This window comes from Rhinatrema bivittatum, chromosome 9 (assembly GCF_901001135.1).
Source record: "Rhinatrema bivittatum chromosome 9, aRhiBiv1.1, whole genome shotgun sequence".
NCBI lineage: Eukaryota > Metazoa > Chordata > Amphibia > Gymnophiona > Rhinatrematidae > Rhinatrema > Rhinatrema bivittatum.
The window spans coordinates 181,574,977-181,596,576 of record NC_042623.1 but is presented as its reverse complement, the minus strand read 5'-3'; the positions used below and the strand labels follow the sequence as shown (position 1 = coordinate 181,596,576).

Here is a 21,600-nt window from a genome sequence, read left to right as displayed (position 1 = left end):
AGCTTTTCCATTGCCATTATTTTGGTCGCCCTTCTCTGTACCTTTTCCAGTTCAACTATAACCTGTTTGGGATGCGATGACAAAAGGTGCAAGAACAATATCTGAATTCGAGAAAGCATGATGGAAACAAAGAAAGGACCTCTGAGGGAGTGGTAGGGATTGTAAAGCTCAATAGTTGGTGTGGATGGGCAGACTTGATAGGCTGTGTGGTCTTTTTCTGCCATCTCGTTTCTGTACTGTTGGTACTATTTATCATTTATATACTGCTGCTAGATAGTGCATCATGTGCCAAAGCTTTGCCCTGTGTGCTGCTTTCATGGGAGAGTTTGCATTGTCACCACGCCATTCCTAGAAATCTGGGACGGAGTCCGCTCATGACATGCCATATAGTCCATGGAAGGATAAACGATTGGGGTTCACACAATTGCCCACATTTCTGGCTGTGTTGTGTGGTATCAGAGATTGGTTAGATTGTTGTAGTTTTGTCTGTTAATTGGAGTTGCACAAAATGGCACTTATGGTGTTAAAAAAACAAAACACATTTTCCATAGCATGAAGTGAGGGGCTGTGAATATAAATCACCTTCACCCTAACGGGCTCCCATTACAAACGTACCTTGATAATATTTCTTACAGCAGTAGTAGCATCATGTCTTGACCGCCCTTCAGCAGAGATGCAGTTGAAGATCTGAGCTATGAGCTGAAGGAAGTTAAACCCTTCTTGGCCTTTTGGGGGACACCGAGAACCTGTATCATTTGGCAGAGGGGAAATGACCCTGCCACCTGACCTCACTGGGAACGGGAAACTGGATTAGAGCTCGCTTTAAGAAGAAATAGTAGTGCTTAGCTTGCTCAAAGAATGAATGTCTGCTCCTGAGCTCTAGTTTTCTTTTCAGTCCTTAAGTGACTTCTCCTTTCTGTCATTTATTTTCTTGTGGTTTTACAGTGAAAGTTATGGTCACACTCCCTGACTTACATCTCAATCTTTGAGTAGTTTGTGCTCAGCGCAGTATAAATTCTTTTTACATTTAGAGTCTTTTGGCCACTTAGACCAAGTTAGTGCTGTGGTTCCCATGGCTATGTGGTCCCAAGGTTTTTGTCAGAAGGTTGACATTCACTTGTGTCAGTGACGTGAAATCATGCATGAGAGCCTGATGATCAACACAGCAGTGCCCCTAAGTGGTATTGCTATAGTAGGGTATATCAAATAAATTACCATTATTTCTTAAAGAGGAAAATAAAAATACATTCGTGATGGTGGGAAAAGCCAAACAGAAGGAACTGGGATATTTTTTAGATTTAGCTCACACCTTTTTCATTGGCAGTGCAAGGTGAGTTACTTTCAGATACAGTTGTTAGGTCCCCAGAAGGCTCACAATCTAACTCGGTCCCTCAAAACAAGCCAGGGCTGTAAGGTGTTAAGGGCCAAATCCTTAAGCAAGCTGTGTTGTAAAAATTCCAAAATCAAAGGAACATCCATCTTGAATAGTTGAGGACCTCGCTCAAAACACCAGGCCTCAAGATCCTCCAACCTCTAACATAGGCTAGAGAAAGAGAACATTTCCTGGCCCGAAGAAGAGTGGAAATTAACACAGGTGAAAAAACCCATTTCAACAACCGAGCCCTTTCAATGGCCAGACCACAAGATAGATTGACCTGGATCCTCATGCCAAATGGGCCCCTGACGAAACAGGAGATCGGCATACTCCAGCCTTCGAGCCCAATCCAGAGCCACTAAAAAGACGGCATTGGTTTGACCTGCAATCTTCTGGACCAGCCTGCTTACCAGAGGCCAGGGCAGAAATGTACAGAAGGGCACCGCATGGCCACTCCTGAACGAGAGCACCGATGTCAAATCGCTTTTGGGTCCTGCCTGCGACTGAAGAAGCATGGAACTTCTGTGTTGTTGAAGGTCACCAACAGGCTTAGATTTGGTAGGCCCCAATGGTTCATCAGGAGCTGAAGGGCTTAGTCTGCTACCTCCCATTCTTCTGGGCTCAAGTTTCTCCTGCTGAGGAAATTGGCTCCGATATTGTCCTTTCCAGCAATATGAAAGGTGATGTTGCTCTAGCTGCTCAGTGAACCACAGGCATGCCAACCAAACTGCTTGTGCCTCCAGTCTGTTGATGTTCCACTGCCGCATTCCAGCGGCCTTGCACCACCAACTCCTGAAAGTGAGCCCCCCCTCCCCGGAGGCTTGCATCTGCTATGAGTCCCAACCAATCCGAATCTCCATCGGGGAAATTCCTTTCCTGAGATGATCCACCTGTAACAGTCCAATTGGAATCTCACCTCTAACGGAAGGAATAGCCTCACCGCATATTTCTTCGAGTTTCTTTCTTCTCCATTGGAAGAGCAAAGTGCACCGAAGAGGGCACATATGCACCCTTGCCCAGGGAACCACTTTTTTTTTATAATTAACTTTTTATTGTTGTCAGAACATACAATAATGTACCACACTACAACAAAAAAACACTTACTTTATGAACAGAATCATAATCCCCCCTTATCCCCTCCTTCAGTACTAGTCATATTTATACCTAAGTGCTGCAATCCCGTAAATCATAATACAACATCCATTGACACATTGAGACATCCAAAAAAGAATAAGCAGCTCAGGAAGTGGGCATTCAGAACATATCATAGAACACTATTCCTCCAATTCAGATATGGATTCCATATAGAATAGAATTTTCCCAGATTATTCCGTTTAACAGCCGTAAATTTGCTCATCTTACACACCATATCCAACCTGTTTATAACCTTTTGTAGGGGCGGAGCTTGACTCTGTTTCCAATGTGCCGCAATTTCAATCCTTGCCGCAACACAAACCTGTTGCAACAATAAACCAGAAATTGCTTCTAAACCCTCACAAGGGAAGTTTAAGAATGTGGTCACTGCCAGAAGTGTGATGTTGACATGCAGCTTACTGGAGAGAAGAGATCCCATCTGCCCCCAGAATAATTTAATAATCAGGCAATCCTACCAAACATGGAGAAGAGAAACCACCAACTTGCATCCCCGCCAACAAAGATTACTAACATTTAGATAAAACCTATGCAACTTGGTTGGGTGTATAATACCAACGATACAAAATCTTATAACAGTTTCCCACTATGAGGGAAGAGACAGAAGCTTTGCGAATACTCAGGGAACCACTTCTAATGTGACAGCCATCAAGCCCAGGACCTGCAGATAAGACCCATGGTCACACAAACAGTTCCACAGGGATCAATTTTGCAGCATTGTGTGGATCCGCGAGTCCAGCAGAAATATTCTGCCCCACCTTGTATCAAATCAAACCTTGAGATACTCCAAGATCTGAAACAGCTGCAAATTGCTCTGGGACCAGATTCACCACTAAGCCTACTTCCTATAGCAAGGAAACCATCCTGCGGGAAGCTTGAAGACTCTCTTCCATGGTCTTGGCTCAAATCAACCAGTCGTCCAGATAGGGGTGAACTAGAATACCCTCAATCCAGAGAGCCGCTGCTACTACTACACTAACTTAGGAAAAAGGTCCTGGGCACCACGGCTAGCCCGAAAGCCAAGGCCTGAAACTGGTAATGACAATCTAGAACAGCAAATCGTAGGAAAATTGATGTTCCCGACGGATGGAAATATGCAGATATGCCTCTATCAGATCCAGAGATGTAAGGTACTCCCCTGCATGAACTGGCATTATGACAAAGTACACTGTTTCCACCCTGGAATGTGTGACTTGTAAATGTCAATTGGCACCCTTGAGATCCAGTATGGGCCGAAACGACCCTTCCTTCTTGGGCATGACAAAATAAATGGAACAGCAGCCTGCAATTCAGGAACAGGAATCACCACTTTCAGGCTTAACAGCTGCTGTTGTGTAGCTTCCACTTCTGAGGGGAGTTAAATGAAGAGATCATGAAGGCATCCAGAGGAATGTGAGGAAATTCGAGAGCATACCCAACTTCAAGAACATATTGAGCCAAAGTAAACTGGACCCACCTGTAATAAAAATGGGATATACGCCACCTATCTCCTGAACCAACAGGTGAGCCCAAAAACCTTCATTGGGAAAACCAAGGGGCTCCACCTCCAGAGTCTACATCCTTTCAAGGACCTCAGGGGCAAAAATACTCCCAGTTTTGCAATGCACTCTTGCAATTTCTCACAATCCTCTTGTGATTTGACAACTCTGAATAATTTTGTGTCATCGGCAAATTTGATCATCTTACTTGTTGCTCCTATTTCCAGATCATTTATTAATATATTAAAAAGCACTGGTTCCAGAACAGATCCCTGGTGCACTCCACTATTCACCTTTTTCCATTGGGAAAATTTACCATTTAGCCCTACTCTCTGTTTTCTATCTTTTAACAACTTGACAATCCATAATAGGAAACTGCCACTTATACCATGACTAATTTCCTAAGAAGTCTCTCATGAGGGACTTTGTCAAATGCTTTCTGGAAATCTAGATACACTAGAATGTGCTACTGGTCTGTAGCGAAAAAAAGCGCAAGATCACCCTGCAGCTTACCATGCACCAAAAGGAGAGAAGCCTGAAAGCAGGGCCTAGCCAAACGGCTGCTTAACCTGCCATGCCGGCACTCTCTCCTCACTTCACCAGACTCCCCAGAGACATGAGTGAGACAGCGAATGCTGAAGTAAACTCATTTTTCCTGTTTCTCTCACTGGTGTTTTGTTTTTCTTTTGTAAAGTAAAAAACTTTCACCTGAGGTTAGCCCTCCCTGGCTGAGAGCAGGAACAGGTCCCAGCTATGGGAGGAGAAGGCTAAGGCCTTCATTACTGAGCCTCTCTCAGCCTACAACCACTATTGAAATTTTTGGTCCACACCAGTTAAGGCTATGGGACTGAAGGTACTCTACTAAGGGAGGACCCCACAATATCACCTCAAAAGCAAGCGGTACTATATAGATGTCTCGTCTTTCTATTATTTCCTTTCGATTCCTTCTTCTTTTCACTCACAGGCAATTCCACTAAGGGAAATGAATGTCCACCATCTACTGGAGATGGAGAATACTGGCGGGCTGTCAGGCCGAGATTATATGACCATGACATCAGCTTTTGCTCCGTCTCCATCTGCTGGCAGAGGTGCATAACCCACTCGTTGGGACTGACCTGCCCAAACAGTAAGGAAAAAGTTTTAAATAAATATAAATAAATGATAGAAATCTATAAAATCATGAAGGAAAGCTTGTGAATAAAATGAGAAGCTTGGGAGAGAGCACCAAGGTAATGGCATGGTTTACAAACAGGTTGACTGACAGGAGACAGCGTGTAATGATAAATGGAACCTACTCTGAAGAAAGTGGTGTTAAGTGGAGTGCCACAGATCGGTTTTGGGACCGGTTCTGTTCAATATCTTTGTGAGGAAGATTGCAGGTAGATTGTCTATTCATGGATGATACTAAAATCTGCAACAGAATGGACATGCCTGAAAGAGTAGAGAGATTGAAAAGTGATTTAAGAAAGTTTAAAAAGAGTGGTCAAAGATTTGGCAGCTGGGATTTAATGCCAAAAAGTGCAGAGTCATGCATCTGGGATGCAGTAATCCAAAAGAGCGGTATGTGATGGAGAGTGAAAGACTAATGTGCACGGATTGGGAGAGAGATCTTGAGGTAACAGCATCTGACGATCCAATAGCAGTGAAGCAATGCCACAAGGCAATAGCCAAAGCCAGAAGAATGCTGGGCTGCATAGAGAGAGGAATAACCAGTAAGGAAAAGGAGGTGATAATCCCCTTGTACAGGGCCTTGCTGATACTGTGTTCAGTTCTAGAGCCCATATCTCAAAAAAAGATAGAAACAGGATAGAGGCAGGCCAGAAAAGGGCGACCAAAATGGTGTGGGAAGATTTCTGAGGAGAGGCTGAATGATCTAAACCTGTATACCTTGGAACAAAGCAGGGTGCAGGGGAGCTACGATATAGACTTTCAAATACCTAAAAGGTTTTAATGATGCACGAACTTTGAACCTTTTCTGCTGGAAAGGAATCAATAAAACTAGGACTTGCGAAATGAAACTCTAGAGGAGATGATTCAGAACCAATATCAGGAAATATTTTCTCATGGTGGTGGATGTGTGGAATGCCCTGCCAGAGGAGGTGGTGAATACAAAAATAGTCAAACAATTCAAAAGGGCATGGAATGATCACCATGGATCCCTAAAGGCTAGAGGAAGGAAATGAAGAAAAGTCTGTATATGGGGTAACTTACTGGTGCAGCAGTTACTACCTGTAGCAGAAGGCATAGAGATTACTAGCCTTAACTAATAAGCCTTGATGCTTTCATGCAACTGCAACATTGCGCACTGTTTCAATGGTAGGAATGAAAAATGGGAAATGGATTGAGACAACAATCAACGAGGGCAGAGACATAAGGGAAAAAGCAAGGACTGATTCTACAGCCAAGTCCATAAGCAAAGCACATCAAACAGCACTGACTGAATTTTCAAGAAGCCTCATCACCCAGTAAAAATGTTACTAGCAGTAATTTTTTTTTAATGGGTTATCATAAGTCTTAGGGGTTGATTGCATGGAACGGTAGTTACTTCCCTTAACAATAACACGGGGACAACCTGCACGGAGCGGCAGTTACTACCATAAGAAGCTTGCTGGGTAGACTGGATAGACAATTTGGTCCTTTTCTGCTGTTATTATGTAACTATGATTGACCTCCTGGTTTGGCCTCCGAGAACCCTTCATCTATTGGTCAGAGATCATCCCTCATTACTGTTGAAGCAATTACAACTGTGAAGATGAGGGCATAACTAAATGGCAGATGGGCAAGCTGTCTAATTGCCTTGATAGGCACCATGTCAGACACAACTGGTATCCATCGACCGTACAGAAGGTACTGACCTATCTGACATGGAGCATGGTTCCGATGTGCGTGTTGGTCGTTTAGGTCACAAACTTTTATATGTGGCCAAAGATTCGGTTAGTTGGGAAATGGCTTGGGAAGCCCTTTAAAAGGCTACCCAGACATTTGTAGTGGAGGTACTTGAACCTGAGAGGCTTAAGAGGAAGGAGTATCTTTTTGCAAGAGTTGAATCCACTGACTGAGAATTTCTCAGCTGTACTGGCATTTGATATTTATTCTCTTCACTCACCACTTAAGAAGAAAATATCTGCACAGCATTGCACCTGCTTTTTGCAAGGATAAATTTTACCAGGCAAAGTTATCTCTCTCTCTCTCTATATCTATCTATCTATCTATCTATCTATTGCATACAGGAAAGACTCTTTTCTAATGTCTCTGCGGGATTGGTTCCTTTCACCATGAGTGACCTTACACAGGTAGTAGCACTGCACTTGTAAATTTTACATGCATACAGGGTGGGCAATTTGCAAAGTCCCCATTTCTGTGAGGAGAACACTGCTCACCCTGTGGAAACGGCTTTGAAAATTGCCCTCTTGTACTGCAGAATACTGCAGGCACTGAGATCTGATCAAACAGTTTTCAAAAGCCAAATTGCTGCAGAACTCCATGAGGGAAAAATGGCAGTGTCACTTTAAAAAGTGTCTTTTCCATCCGAAAGTTTAGATAAAGTTTACAAATATACAAAGGTTGCTAAAAATATTCTTGGGATGGATATAGGAGAATAAAAGTGTGTTTTAGCTTGTTTTCTAAATATTTCCACTAGTAAAGGTTAATTTAGTTTATTGAGCTTTCTTCCATATGTAAATAAAAGCGATATACAATAAAAATGAATAAAATCAGCAGAAACAAAATTGTAATAAAAATCTATGAGAACACAAAACTGACAAGCATAAAACAAATTGCTTTAAAGTGTCCGTCACTTCTACAAAAGAAAATTGATGTAGGCTCCAGTGGTTCTTAGTCCTGGACACACGAGCCTGAGGCAGGAATATAAATCTATTCAGGGTTAGACGAATAACAGGTGCATAGGCACTTACTTGGGTGATTCGGTTTCTGTGGGCAGGTCTGAGGTGGTGGATAGTAATAGTGAACCCTTATGGGAACCTGTTAAACCACACCACCTTTATTTGAGTTATACCAAAGGGGACAATTTTCAAATTGTCCAAGTGCATGCATACGTTTTTACCCACAAACTTTGCACCAAGTTTTAAAGGAAAAACAAATGTTCTCCCTTTGAAAACTGCCACAGGTACAAAGTACTTGTATAGTGAAATTGAAAGGTGACCAGAAGCAATGTGAGGAGAAAGGTGAAGAAATAGCAAAAATATTAAACAAATAATTCAGTTCAAGTGTTCACTAAAAGCAGCCCTGGAGAGAGAGCGTTGCTAGTTGACAAAACTATGGACAGAAGTGGGGTAGATGCAACCCCCTTTACAGAAGAGAATGTATGTGAAGAGCTAGGAAAACTGAAAATGAAAAAAAAGCAAGCCATGGGGCCGGATGAGGTCCATCCCAGAAAATTAAAGGGAGCTCAGAGAGATGTATTGGCAGGTCTGCTCTGTTTAACAGATTCCTAGAAACAGGAGTGGTGCCAAGAGATTAGAGAAAAGCAGTGGCGGTCCCGCTTCACAAGAGCGGGAGTAGAGAGGAAGCTGGAAGCTACAAGCCAGCTAGCCTCACCTCGGTAGTGGGAACATTAACGGAGACTCTGTTGAAGGAAAGGACAGTGAAATATCTACAATCTGGTGGGTTGCTGGACCCAAAGCAACATGGATTCCTGTCAGACAAATCTGATTGATCTTTTTGATTGGGTGACTAGAGAACTGAATGAAGGAAGAGCTCTCAATATGATCTGCTTGGATTTCAGCAAAGCTTTTGATACTGTCCTGCATAGGAGGCTCATGAATAAAATGAGAAGCTTGGCAGTGGGCCAAGTTGTAAGCTGACATAGACCCTGTCTGCTGGATTGCTGCCTGGAGTACCTGCCTGCCTGCTGTTCCATCAAAGGGTATGGCCTTCCAGCCCGCCTATCATCAAGGGTTAGCGCTGGTGGTGTTTCCTCACTCTGGATGCCTGAGTAGCCGGCTCCCCAGACCTTCTGCTTCAACCCCAAGTGACATCATTGTGAGGCACAACTATTTTGGGAGACCAACAATGCCAGATGCACTCAAGCCGATGGGGTACGCACCTCCGTCATATGCACGAAGGAACAAAATAAAAGGAGCCTGTCCCTTTGTGCATGACTAGGGCATCATGGTAACTGTTTAGTTGTGAGCCTAATAGATTTATTTTTGAGTTAATGATTTTTAATGCTCATTCAGCCAAAACTAGCAAAACTTGATTAACAGATAACTTATGCCAGCACTCAGCCAACAGGAAAACACTGAACTCAGACAAAGAATGTATTAACACTAGTCTAGAGTCTAGATTAACACTTACCAGTAACCCCTTGAACACACAATCACACAGGAGGACAATAGCATAACCTGATGGCAGCCAAGGGCAGGAAGGAAATTATCAGATAAGTAGTAATTTATCATTTCCTAGCATTTAGACAGGTGGATCCAGAACAAGTGGGATGTACCAAAGCTACTCCCAGACAGGGCGGAAGGCTGCCCGCAGTCCAGTCAAAACCACACATGCAAAGGCTGCATCCTCCTGGTCCCGAGTATCCAGGCGATAATAACTGGAAAAGGTGTGTAAGGAGGACCATGTTGATGGGAGACAACAATCTAACATCCACCCATGACACTACCTGAGCCCTAACTTGACTAGGCAATGGCTGTTTAGTATTCACATATGCGGCCGTGACCACCTCCTTAATCCAGCAAGCTATTTATAGCCCATGAAGCTGGCTCACCCTGTTTAATCCCACCGTGGAGAACAAACATCCAAGGGCCGCAAACATCCAAGGGCCGCAACAGACTATATTCCTCCGCACCTCTTTCCCTGTCCAGAGATAGCAGGGAAATGGACAGATTCAAGTGAAAATCCGAAACCACTTTTGGCAAAAAGGAAGGAAGGAAGGAACAGTACACACCTGAGTCACCCTCTGAGTCACTCGAAGGAACGGATCCCTGCAACACAAGGCCTGCAGTTCAGATACTTTGCACACCAAAAAAATTGACACAAGAAAAACTGTTTTCAAGGTCAGTAACTGCAAGGACAGGTTACGCATTGGTCTAAAAGTAGGGCCCGCTAAAAAAATCCAAAAATAGATTGAGACTCCACAAGGGCACCAGTAACCACAAGGGAGGACGAAGATGTTTCACTCTTTTCAAAAAATGGGCCACATCTGGATGAGTCGACAAGGGTCCACTGTTCACCTGAGCCCTAAAACAGGCAAGAGCTGCTACCTGTACCTTTAAGGAATTAAGGGCCAACCCTTTACTCAATACATCCTGCAAAAATCCCAAAATGAGCGGGACCTTAACAAAACGAGGAACCCCCCCCCCAATCTTCACACCAAGTCTCAAACACTCACCAAACCCGCACATAAGCTAAGGAAGTGGAAAACGCTCACTCGCAGCAAGGTGGCAATCACCGCAGTAGAATATCCACATTTCAGCAAGCGAGCTCTCTCAAGAGCCATACCGTAAGACAAAACCCGAGTCGGATCTTCATGAAGAACAGGCCCATGTTGCAGCAGATCCCTGTGCGCCAGAAACCAAAGGGGGGTGGGGGGAGTCCACCAAAAGCCTTCGTAGACCTGCATTCCATGGTCTCCTGGGCCAATCTGGTGCCACCAGAAGCACCATCTCCTTGTGACTCTCGATCTTCCAAGAAACTCTGCCCAACATGGGCCACAGCGGGAAAGCATGCAGTAGCTCGCCCTCCGGCCACTCCTGTACAAGGGCATCTATGCCCATGGACTTTGGATCTCTCCTGCAACTGAAGAAACGAGGAACCTTTCCAGTTCGAGAAGTCATTAGTAGGTCCAGAAACGGAAGGCCCCAATGATCCACCATCAGCTGAAAAGCCTCATTTGACAATTTCCATTCTCGTGGATCCAGATTCTGTCTGCTGAGAACATCTGCTCTTACAATGTCTTTTCTTGCAATGTGGGAGGCTGAAATCCCCTGAACATGCACTTCTGCCCATTTCATAAGCTGGGCTATTTCCTGCAACACTTGCTGGCTCTTGGTTCCTCCTTGCTGATTTATGTAAGCCACTGTTGTTGCATTGCCAGACATTATTCGGATCACTCGACCTTGCAATCGGTCGCCGAACTGCAAACATGCTAACTGGACTGTATGGGCTTCCAGCCGATTGATACTCCAAAGAAACTCTTCTGCACGCTAGCATCCTTGCGCTGTCAGCTCCTGACAGTGAGCCCCCCAAGCCTGGAGGCTTGCATCTGTCGTGAGTACTAGGCCAGTCTGGTGAGCTTAGGGAAAAGCCCTCTCTCAGATGATCCACTTTTAACCACGACTGCAAGAGTGTGTAGACCTCCATCGGCAGGTGAAACAGAATCAAATATTCCTGAGTCTGTGGGCTCTAACGAGACTGCAGAGCCCTCGCCCATGGCACCACTTCCAGTGTTGCTGCCATCAATCCGAGCATCTGCAGATAGCAACACACTGTCGGGCATAGTGTGTTCAGCAATAGTCACACCTACGCCATCAGCTTCTGAATGTGGCCCTCCAGCAGGGGCACCCTGCCTTGCTTCGTGTCGAACCGAACACAGAGATACTCTAGTGTCTGGGATGGGTGTAGCTTGCTCTTGGCCAAGTTCATCTCCCATCCTAGCTCCTGTAGCAAGGAGATCAACTTGCGTGAGACTCGAAGGCTCTCTTCCAGACTCTTGGCCAGAATCAGCCAATCGTCTAAATATGGGTGAACTAGACTGCCATACTCTCTCAACACTGCCGCAACCACCACCATAACTTTGGAAAAGGTTCTAGGCACGATGGCCAACCCAAAAGGCAGAGCTCAAAACTTATGTCGCCCCCAAAACATCAAAATGCAGAAACTGTTGATGCTCCAGATGGATGGGAATATGAAGGTACGCCTCTGACAAATCCAGGGACATCAGAAACTCCGAATGTACTGCCATTATAACTGAGTACAAGGTTTCCATGTAAAAATGAGTCACCTGCAAATGACGGTTGACTCCCCGAGATTTAGGATGGGGCGAAAGGAGCCCTCTTTCTTGGGCACAATGAAATAAATGGAATATCGGCCCATATTTTCTTTGAGACCTGGGCACCGGAACTACAGCCCGCAGGCTGAGGAATCTTGACAATGAACACTCCACTGCTTCTCTCTTCTGTAGAGAGTTGCAGGGAGATACCATGAAGATGTCCTGAGGAACACTGAGAAACTCCAGAGTGTTACCATCTCTTATCACCTCCAGAACCCACTGGTTTGATGTGATCTCTACCCACTTCTGATAAAAAGAGAGAGGTGGCGCCCTATCTCCTGTTCCCAGGCTTGACACATCTTCACTGAGAGAAGAGACGACTGAGGGAGGAATATGATAGAAGTCTACAAAATCATGAAAGGACTTGAACAGGTTAATGTAAATCTGTTATTTACTCTTTCAGATAATAGGAGGACTAGGGAGCACTCCATGAAGTTAGCACATAGCTCATTTAAAACAAATCAAAGAAAATTCTCTCTCACTCTGCGCATAGATAAGGTCTGGAATTCATTGCCAAAGTATGTGGTTACAGCAGTTAGTATAACTGGGTTTAAAAAAGGTTTGGATAAGCTCCTAGAGGAAAAATCCATAAACTGCTATTAATTAATAAGCAATAGTAGCTTGAGATCTATTTAATGTTTGGGTACTTGCCAGGTACTTGTGACTTGAATTGCCTACTGCTGGAAACAGGATGCTAGGCTTGATGGACCCTTGTGTTGTTTAATATGCTCCTTGCTATACCTTTTGCTTAATTGTTAAGAACTTTGATTTTGATGATTTTATTTTTGTAATCTCTTAGCCTCAGGTACAAAAATTTTAGATTGTAAGCCCTTTTAGGGGATAGTGAATTACCTATTGTACCTTATTGTAAACTGATGTGATATCTCTTTTTGAAATGAACATCGGTATATAAAAACCGTAAATAAATAAATAAATAAATAAATATCTTATGTTCTTATGAGAAGCTCGGTGGCGGGACCACACTACCCAAATCTGCACACCTTCTGGGCTGCCTGGGACCAAAGGACTGATACCTACCCAAAGGCCAAGTCCTCTGGGAGACTGCTCCTCTCTAGGGTCGAAAACGTCTGCTTGTAATCCTCTGGTTACCGAGGAACCTGGGCTTCTCCCCTCTTATTGGCCATTTTTTCCAGCTCACTCCCAATCAAGGGTGATCCTCTAATGGGCAATTTCATAAGATTAAACTCTGAAATTGTATCAGCCGACCAATTCTTGAACCATAGCTAATGCCTGACTGCTATTACTGACGCTACCCCTCTGGCCAAAGTGTGGACCAGGTTGCAGCTGCATTCACCAAAAAGGCTGCTGCCGGTTCCATCACTGCTCTGAAATCCACATGAAATTCATCAACTTCCTGAGAGAGAAGTAAACAAGAGCAAACCACCAGGGAGCAACAAGAAGCTATCTGCAAATTCATTCCCATCGCTCCAAAGGCCTGTTTAAGGATGGCCTCAATTCTTCTATCTTGTGCATCCTTCAATGCTACACCCCCCTTCTACGGGAATAGTCATCCGCTTGGTGAAGGCACACACAAGCGCATCCACTTTCAGAAACTGCAATTGCTCTCGCACAGCCGGATCCAGAGGTACAGCCCTTCCAAGGTTTGTCCCCCTTTAAAATTAGCTTCCAGGGCACCCCATTCAATATCAATCAGTTCTTGAATAGCCTCCATAATGGGGAAGAAACAAGAGGCTTTACGCAAAGAAATCAATATGGAATCTTTCTTTGGCTCAGACATGGAATCAGCCCCCCCGGTACCCTCAACATCTTCAACGTCTGGGAAAACAGAGCCGGTAACTCACCTCTATGAAAGAAACATAACATAGTTCTATACAGTTCCAGCCCCAGAGGAATTTCTCCATCATCTAGGGAGTAAGGATCAGTTTCATCATCTGTGCCATCCGGGTCCCTATCGACGTGACCCGCAGCAGGTCTAGACGTACTCCAACTGCGCCCGAAGAAAGAACTGCAGCCCTTGAAAAAATTCCACCAGAGGGGGAAGGAGTCTCTTCTGAAGGGATGGGCTCCACCTTAACTAGGGTGGAACCAGGCTGCTGGCGCTAACCTTTAAAAAGGAGACTGTTCTACTTTAAAACTGCTCTAAGGGGAAAGCCGACAGTCACTCAGCAGCGCATGGTTCGGAGAGATGTATCTTCAAAGGATACTAATGATGCATTAGAATTAGGGCATCCCGACAGTGAGGTTCCAATAATAAGAAAAGTAGTCCAAGTGCCTGTAACTAAAAACTCACCTGAGCTATAAAAAAATTCTAACTTATCCCTATCAATTAAAAAGCAGAATGAAAATACAAACAAAAAACAAACTTTGAAATGTTTGTATGCTAATGCCAGAAGTCTAAGAAGTAAGATGGGAGAATTAGAATGTATAGCAGTGAATGATGACTTAATTGGTATCTCAGAGACATGGTGGAAAGAGGATAACCAATGGGACAGTGCTATATTGTATTGTTCTTTATATCGCAATGACAGAGAGGAGCACCCGGGAGGAGGTGTGGCGCTTTATGTCCGGGATAGCATAGAGTCCAACAGGATAAAGATCCTGCATGAGACTAAATGCACAATCAAATCTTTATGGGTAGAAATCCCTTGTGTGTCAGGGAAGGCTACAGTGATAGGGGTATACTACCGTCCACCTGGTCAAGATGGTGAGGCGGACAGTGAAATGCTAAGAGAAATTAGGGAAGCTAACCAAATTGGTAGTGCAGTAATAATGGGAGACTTCAATTACCCCAATATAGTCTGGGTAAATGTATCATCGGGTCACGCTAGAGAGATAACGTTCCTGGATGGAATAAATGATAGCTTTATGGAGCAATTGGTTCAGGAACAGACAAGAGAGGGAGCAATTTTAGATCTAATTCTCAGTGGAGCACAGGACTTGGTGAGAGAGGTAACGGTAGTGGGGCCGCTTGGCAATAGTGATCATAATATGATCAAATTTGGTTTAATGACTGGAAGGGGAACAATAAGCAAATCCACAGCTCTTGTGCTAAACTTTCAAATGGGAAACTTTGACAAAATGAGAAAAATAGTTACAAAAAAAATGAAAGGTGCAGCTGCAAAGGTAAAAAGTGTGCAATAAACGTGGACATTGTTAAAAAAAAAATACCATCCTAGAAGCACAGTCCAGATGTATTCCATGCATTAAGACAGGTGGAAGGAAGGCAGAATAATTACCAGCATGGCTAAAAAGTGAAGTGAAAGGGGCTATTTTAGCCAAAAGATCTTCATTCAAAAATTGGAAGAAGGATCCATCAGAAGAAAATAGGATAAAGCATAAGCGTTGGCAAGTTAAATGTAAAACACTGATTAGAAAGGCTAACAGAGAATTTGAAAAGAAGTTGGCCAGAGCAAAAACTCACAATAAACATTTTTTAAAATATGTCCGAAGCAGAAAGCCTGCAAGGGGGTCAGTTGGATTTTTAGATGATCAAAGGGTTAAAGGGGCACTTAGAGAAGATAAGGCCATCGCAGAAATATTTAAAAATGTCTTTGCTTCAGTGTTTACTGAAGAGGATTTTGGAGAGATACCTATTCTGGAGAAGGTTTTCATGGGTAATGATTCAGATCAACTGAATCAAATCACAGTGAACCTGGAAGATGTGGTAGGTGATGGACCTGATTGACAAACTGAAGAGTTGTAAATCACCTGGACCAGATGGTATACACCCCAGGGTTCTGAAAGAACTAAAAAATGAAATTTCAGACCTATTAGTTAAAATCATCCAATGTACCTGAAGACTGGAAGATGGCCAATGTAACCCCAATATTTAAAAAGGGATACAAGGGTGATCTAGGAAACTACAGACCAGTGAGCCTGACTTCAGTACCAGGAAAAATCATGGAAACTGTTATAAAGTATAAAATCACAAAACATTTAGATAGACGTGGTTTAATGGGACACAGCCAGCATGGATTCACCCAAGGGAAGTCTTGCCTCACAAATCTCCTACATTTGTTTTGAAGGGGTGAATAAACATGTGGACAAAGGTGAACCAGTAGATGTGGTGTATTTGGATTTTCAGAAGGTGTTCAACAAGTCCCACATGAGAGGCTTCTAAGAAAACTAAAAAGTCATGGGATAGGAGGCGATGACCTTTTGTGGATTGCAAGTTGGTTAAAAGACAGGAAACAGAGAGTAGGATTAAATGGTCAATTTTCACAGTGGAAAAAGGTAAACAGTGGAGTGCCTCAGGGATCTGTACTTGGACCGGTGCTTTTCAATATATATATATAAATGATCTGGAAAGGGGTACGACGAGTGAGGTGATCAAATTTGCAATGACACAAAATTATGCAGAGCAGTTAAATCTCAAACAGATTGTGAGGAATTGCAGGAGGATCTTACGAGATTGGGCTTCCAAATGGCAGATTAAATTTAATGTGGACAAGTGCAAAGTGATGCATATAGGGAAAAATAACCCTTGCTGTAGTTACACAATGTTAGGTTCTATCATAGGAGTTACCACCCAGGAAATAGATCTAGACATCATAGTGGATAAAACATTGAAATCATTGGCCCAGTTTGCTGTGACGATCAAAAAAGCAAACAGAATGTTAGGAATTATTAAGAAGGAAATAGAAAATAAAATGGAGGATGTCAATGTCTCTGTATCGCTCCATTGTGAGACTGTACCTTGAATACTGTGTGCAGTTCTGGTCACCGCATCTCAAAAAGGGTATAGCTGAACTGGAGAAAGTGCAGAGAAGTGCAACCAAAATGATAAGGGGCATGGAACAGCTCCCCTATGAGGAAAGGCTGAAGAGGTTAGGGGTGTTCATTTCGGAGAAGAGACGACTGAGAGGGGATATGATAGAGGACTTCAAAATCATGAAAGGACCTGAACAAGTTAATTTACTCTCTCAGATAATAGAAGCATGTTTTGACCGTTGGCTACGGCCGTCCCAACTCACGTCATGTCATGCCTGGCTCTCCACTCCGGGTGAACTCGCAGCTGTGGCCAGCTGCTGCCGCCATGCTCCTCCTGGCTCTTCATGCTCCGCGTGAAGACTGGGATGCCGCCAACCTACTCTCCAGCTCTGGGCCTTCTTAGGAGCGCGCGCTACCCATCCTCCATTTAAAGGCCCAATGGCGGGAACTCCGGGGCCATCCCCAGCTGATGTCATCACAAGTCTGAGATACTTAAGCACCTCCTTTGGCCTACGCTAACCGACTTGGCAACGAGTTCCCTGAGCTCCTCTGGTGCTTGTTCCTGTCTCTCCAGACCTGAAGTTCCTGCCTTGGATCTCTGCTTTCCATTTGAGGTCTCTGGCTCTGGGTACCTGCTCCTCGGAGGCCTGCTTCACGCTTCCCCACTCCTCAGGGCAACTTCTGCGTTACCACATCAGAGGTCCTGTCTCTGCACTCCCCGCTCCTCGGGGCCTGCCCTGTGCACTTCTACATTGGAGATCCATCCTCTGTTACATCCTCTTTCCTGTCCAGCACTGCAATACCATTGAACTGACTCTCTCTGATCCCGCACCTCGGGACAGCCCGCAGTACCGCTACAGTGCAGGTGTCTGCGATCACGTGGCAGTGACGCAGACAGCTCTTCTAAGCACCCTCTCCCCTGGGCCACAGCCATGCTGTTGTTGCCACTGGTTCCAGACTACCTCGCCTCCCGACGGTGGGGACCTGTGGGGCCCAACTCCTCAGGTAGTGTCAACCCCCACCTCGGGCCAAGGGTCCACGAAACCTACAAAACCTAACAAAGGACCAGCGGGCACTCCATGAAGTTAGCAAGTAGCTCATTTAAAACAAATCGAAGAAAATTATTTTTCGCTCAGTGCATAGTTAAGTTCTGGAATTCATTGCCAGAGAATGTGGTTACAGCAGTTAGTGTAACTAGGTTTAAAAAAGGTTTGGATAATGACGGAAATTAATAAGCATCATGCTTGTGATCTATCAAATGTTTGGGTACTTGCCAGGTTCTTATGGCCTGGATTGGCCACTGTTGGAAACAGGATGCAGAGCTTGATGGACCCTTGGTCTGACCCAGTATGGCATTTTCTTATGTTATGTCCATGCCCAAACCAGGGGGCACCAGTCCTGCGCCCACTGCACTACCTTCCCCCGCTGAAGAACCAGTTAGGCGAGTCCCAATTCCAGGCAAAACCTCTGACAACTCTTTTTCCATTCCTGCATCATGCTGGGAAGGGCCAGGCTTAGAAAAATCAGACACAGACAAGTCTCCCTGAGCCTCCAAACAGTGCTGACACAAAAGTTAGAGAGAACGCCAGGCTGAGATGCCCAAAAATGGCAACCAGCATAAAGAGTAAGGTGCTTAGGCTTCTTTGCTATTGGCGCCATACTTATTTAACAGCACTTTCTAAACAGACATCTGAGAAATTAGGCGCCCAATGTTCCTTTCAGATAAGTGCCCAACTTGCCACCCTGAAGCGCACCACTGTACGTTCAACTAGGCGTTATGTGCCCAACTGAGCGCCCAGTTAGGTGCACAACTAGACAGAGAGCCAGGCGTGCAAGCGTGAACCAACATACCTGAAGAGGGCAGCCTTACACAGAGAAAAGGCGTGCGAATGCCACCAAGGCCTACCACATGGCAGAAAATCTAAGCCTGAGAGTGGGACCTAGCGCAGAAGGCTGCTCAACCCACCAAGCTGCCCGAGACCCCCCCAAGCTCACCTGGAGTTAGGAACGGAAGTTGGACCGGCGCGCTTAACACAGAGAGAACGGAGGGGAGAGGAATCCCTAAAATCAACTCCCCCTCTTTTTATTTCAATTTTTTTTTTAAATACTCTTTGCCTGAGCTCAGCCCGTCCCGGCTGAGTACAGCGTCCGTTTCCGGCTGCGGGGGGAGAGGGCATATACCTACACCACTGCGCTTGGCTTCCTGCAAACGATTGCCTTTCAGCTGCTGTTCTTTTTTTTTTTTTGTTTATTTGTTTTTACAGCTAAGTCCACGCCAGCAAAAACCAGCTACCGAACCAAGGCACTGAGGGAAGAATTTGAAGAAATCACCTCAGGAAACTCAACTGAGGGAGAGACCATAAGGAATCACCACAGAAGAGCAGGGCAATAAACTTCTCTCTTCTTTTCTCCTTCTAGAAAAAACTTTTAAGGCAATCCCCAGTAGGGAGATGCACTCTTCTACCATCTGCTAGAGACGGAGAATACTGGCTGGCTGTCAGTGCAGGGGTATATATACCCTGACATCAGCTTTGCTCCATCTTCTGGTAGAGATGCATAACCCACTGGCTCTGGATCCACCTATCCAAATGCTAATAGCTCATAGCCTCATCAACATGAATTTACATGTGATGAGCACTATTAGCTACTCGCTGGTTTGGACGGGCTAATCTAATCCCCTTTTTGCATGAGGGGTTTTGGACCTTGGGCAAGTCACTTCACTCTCCACTGCCTCAAGTGCAAACTTAAGATTGCAAGTCCTCTAGGGATAAGGAAATACCTACAGTATCTGAATGTAAACTGCTTTGAAGTACCACAAAAGATGGAATGTAAATAAAAAATTAGATTGTGATTCATACTGACCTATTACTTAATGGAGACAAACATTTTTGTAAATAGATGCTACCCTCACTAGTCAGAAATTGGCTTCATTAAGGGTCATAAACTTGCTTCCTCCTCCTTCCATAACTAAACATAGCAACAGGTTATTCTCCAGTTATTCTGAAGCTGGAACCAGGAACCTGTGATCAGAATACATACTCCAGAATCCAGATCAGCACAATTCACCCAATCCTTCAAAAGTATCTAGATTGCCTAATCTGGATATCAACGAATCCACAGCATTAAATAAACCAAAGTTCAGTGGAATGGAAGAGAGAAAATGGTAAGGATGAGATGACATGAGAAAAGATGGAGAATTAAAAAAAGGTAGAGATAACAAGGACTGGTGTGGGACTAAAGTGCATAAAGAGATAAGCAACATGGTGAAGCTGAAAGATGAAGCAGTGGCATGACGGGGAGGGCCGAAAGGGGTGAGATGATGTGGTGAAAACAGGAGATGATGATGAGGTTGGAGTTGAAAAGGGTGGGGGCTGATGGGATGAAGAGACAGGGACATGGTGAGGAAAGAATGGGATATATGGATATAGAAAATAAATGTGGAGATAGATGCATGGTAGGAGAGAAAGAGGAGGTGGGACAACGAAGAGGGAAGGCGTGATGATGGGACTGAAGAAAGTGAGCATGGTAAAGGAGGATGGGATAAGGATTTAGGTGCACTGTGAGGGGGTGAAGGGGATGGTGGTGAAATTGGGCAAGTAGTGGTCATGGTAAGGTTGAAGTGAGAACACAGGGTTGGGGTTGAAAAAGGTGAGCAGCTAGAGACATGGTAAAGAGGGATAAGGAGAACTGGGTGAGGATTTGTGTTCCATAGTTTTTTTTAAATGTCTTGGTATGGTTATTTCTGTATGAAGTGGTTTTCTTTTAAATCTACCCAAAACAATAAAAACTGTATGTGGCAAAATATACATTTTTTTAAATACATATACATACATAAATTTAGGGGAACTGTGAGAAGGGACCAGATAGGGTCATGTTAAAGGAGATGAGGAGGATGGAATAGGGACATGACGAAAAGTGAAGGGGATGGTGTTGGGGACAAAGGGCTGATGATATAGATACAAGAAGGATGAGGAGCACGGGACGAGGATTTGGGAGCACTGAGGTGGGAGGAGACGGTAAGGGGGCATAAGGTGAGGATTTAGGGGCATTGTGAGGGGCGAGGAAGAAGTGGGTGGGGTCGGGATGAGGAGGCAGGGACATGAGAAGGGGGATGAGATGAGGATGTAGGAGCATGCTGAAGAGTGAAGGAGCTAGAGTGAAAGGTGAGGATTTAGGGTGATGGGAGAAGAGGAACTGAAGGGAGAGGCAAGAAAGGAGGAGGAGGGAAAGGGTGAGACACTATTTGCTGTACTCCCTCTCTCCCCCCCTCCTCCTCCATGAGATTTAATCCAGGTGCATTATACAGAAAGTACTTAGCAAGAGCCTCGCTCACCCAGCGACATGTCCAGCTTATCAGGGCTCTCCGAACTTTCTCCTCCGGCACCAAACCCGAATCCGAAGCCGCTCATGACAGCGCCGGACCCGGCTGGGCCTGCTCCGCCTGTTCTCAGGGAAGCGAGGCCGCGACGCGTGCGCACAACGTCACAAAGGCAGGCAGACAAAACTTCCCGTGCGCGCTCGCGGTCGATGGAAGGCACGCACGCTCATGATGTCACAGACGCGTTCTGGCGGCGAGACGCTGCGCGCGCGCTCACCCCTTCTCTCTCTCTTCTCCCCCCCCCTCCCTCCTTGCCGCGGCCGGGACGGAGAGGTTAGAGCGCATTTGGGCACGTGATGACAGTGCCTCAGCGCTTCCCGCCATGCGAAGGCGCTAGACTCGCTAGAGGGATTTCTGTGAAGGTTATTTATTTATTTATTTAGCATTTTTTTTATATACCGAGGTATAGCAGAGTTGCCTTCACTCCGGTTTACATTTATAACAACCTGTTACATTTAAAATTTAATTTTAACAATAAACTGTGGTAACTGGTATATATAGCATT

At 44.8% G+C, this 21,600-nt stretch overlaps 1 protein-coding gene across 1 annotated transcript in view; it reads right to left on the bottom strand.

The window, feature by feature from the left end:
• Window positions 1-21,229, bottom strand: part of FYTTD1 (forty-two-three domain containing 1) — an 80,197-nt gene extending 58,968 nt beyond the window's left edge. Inside the window, exon 1 of the mRNA XM_029615561.1 lies at window positions 21,051-21,229. Coding sequence (XP_029471421.1) covers window positions 21,051-21,126 — 76 coding nt within the window. The 5' untranslated portion in view covers window positions 21,127-21,229. The remainder of the gene's footprint in view (window positions 1-21,050) is intronic.
• Window positions 21,230-21,600: the final 371 nt, after the last annotated feature.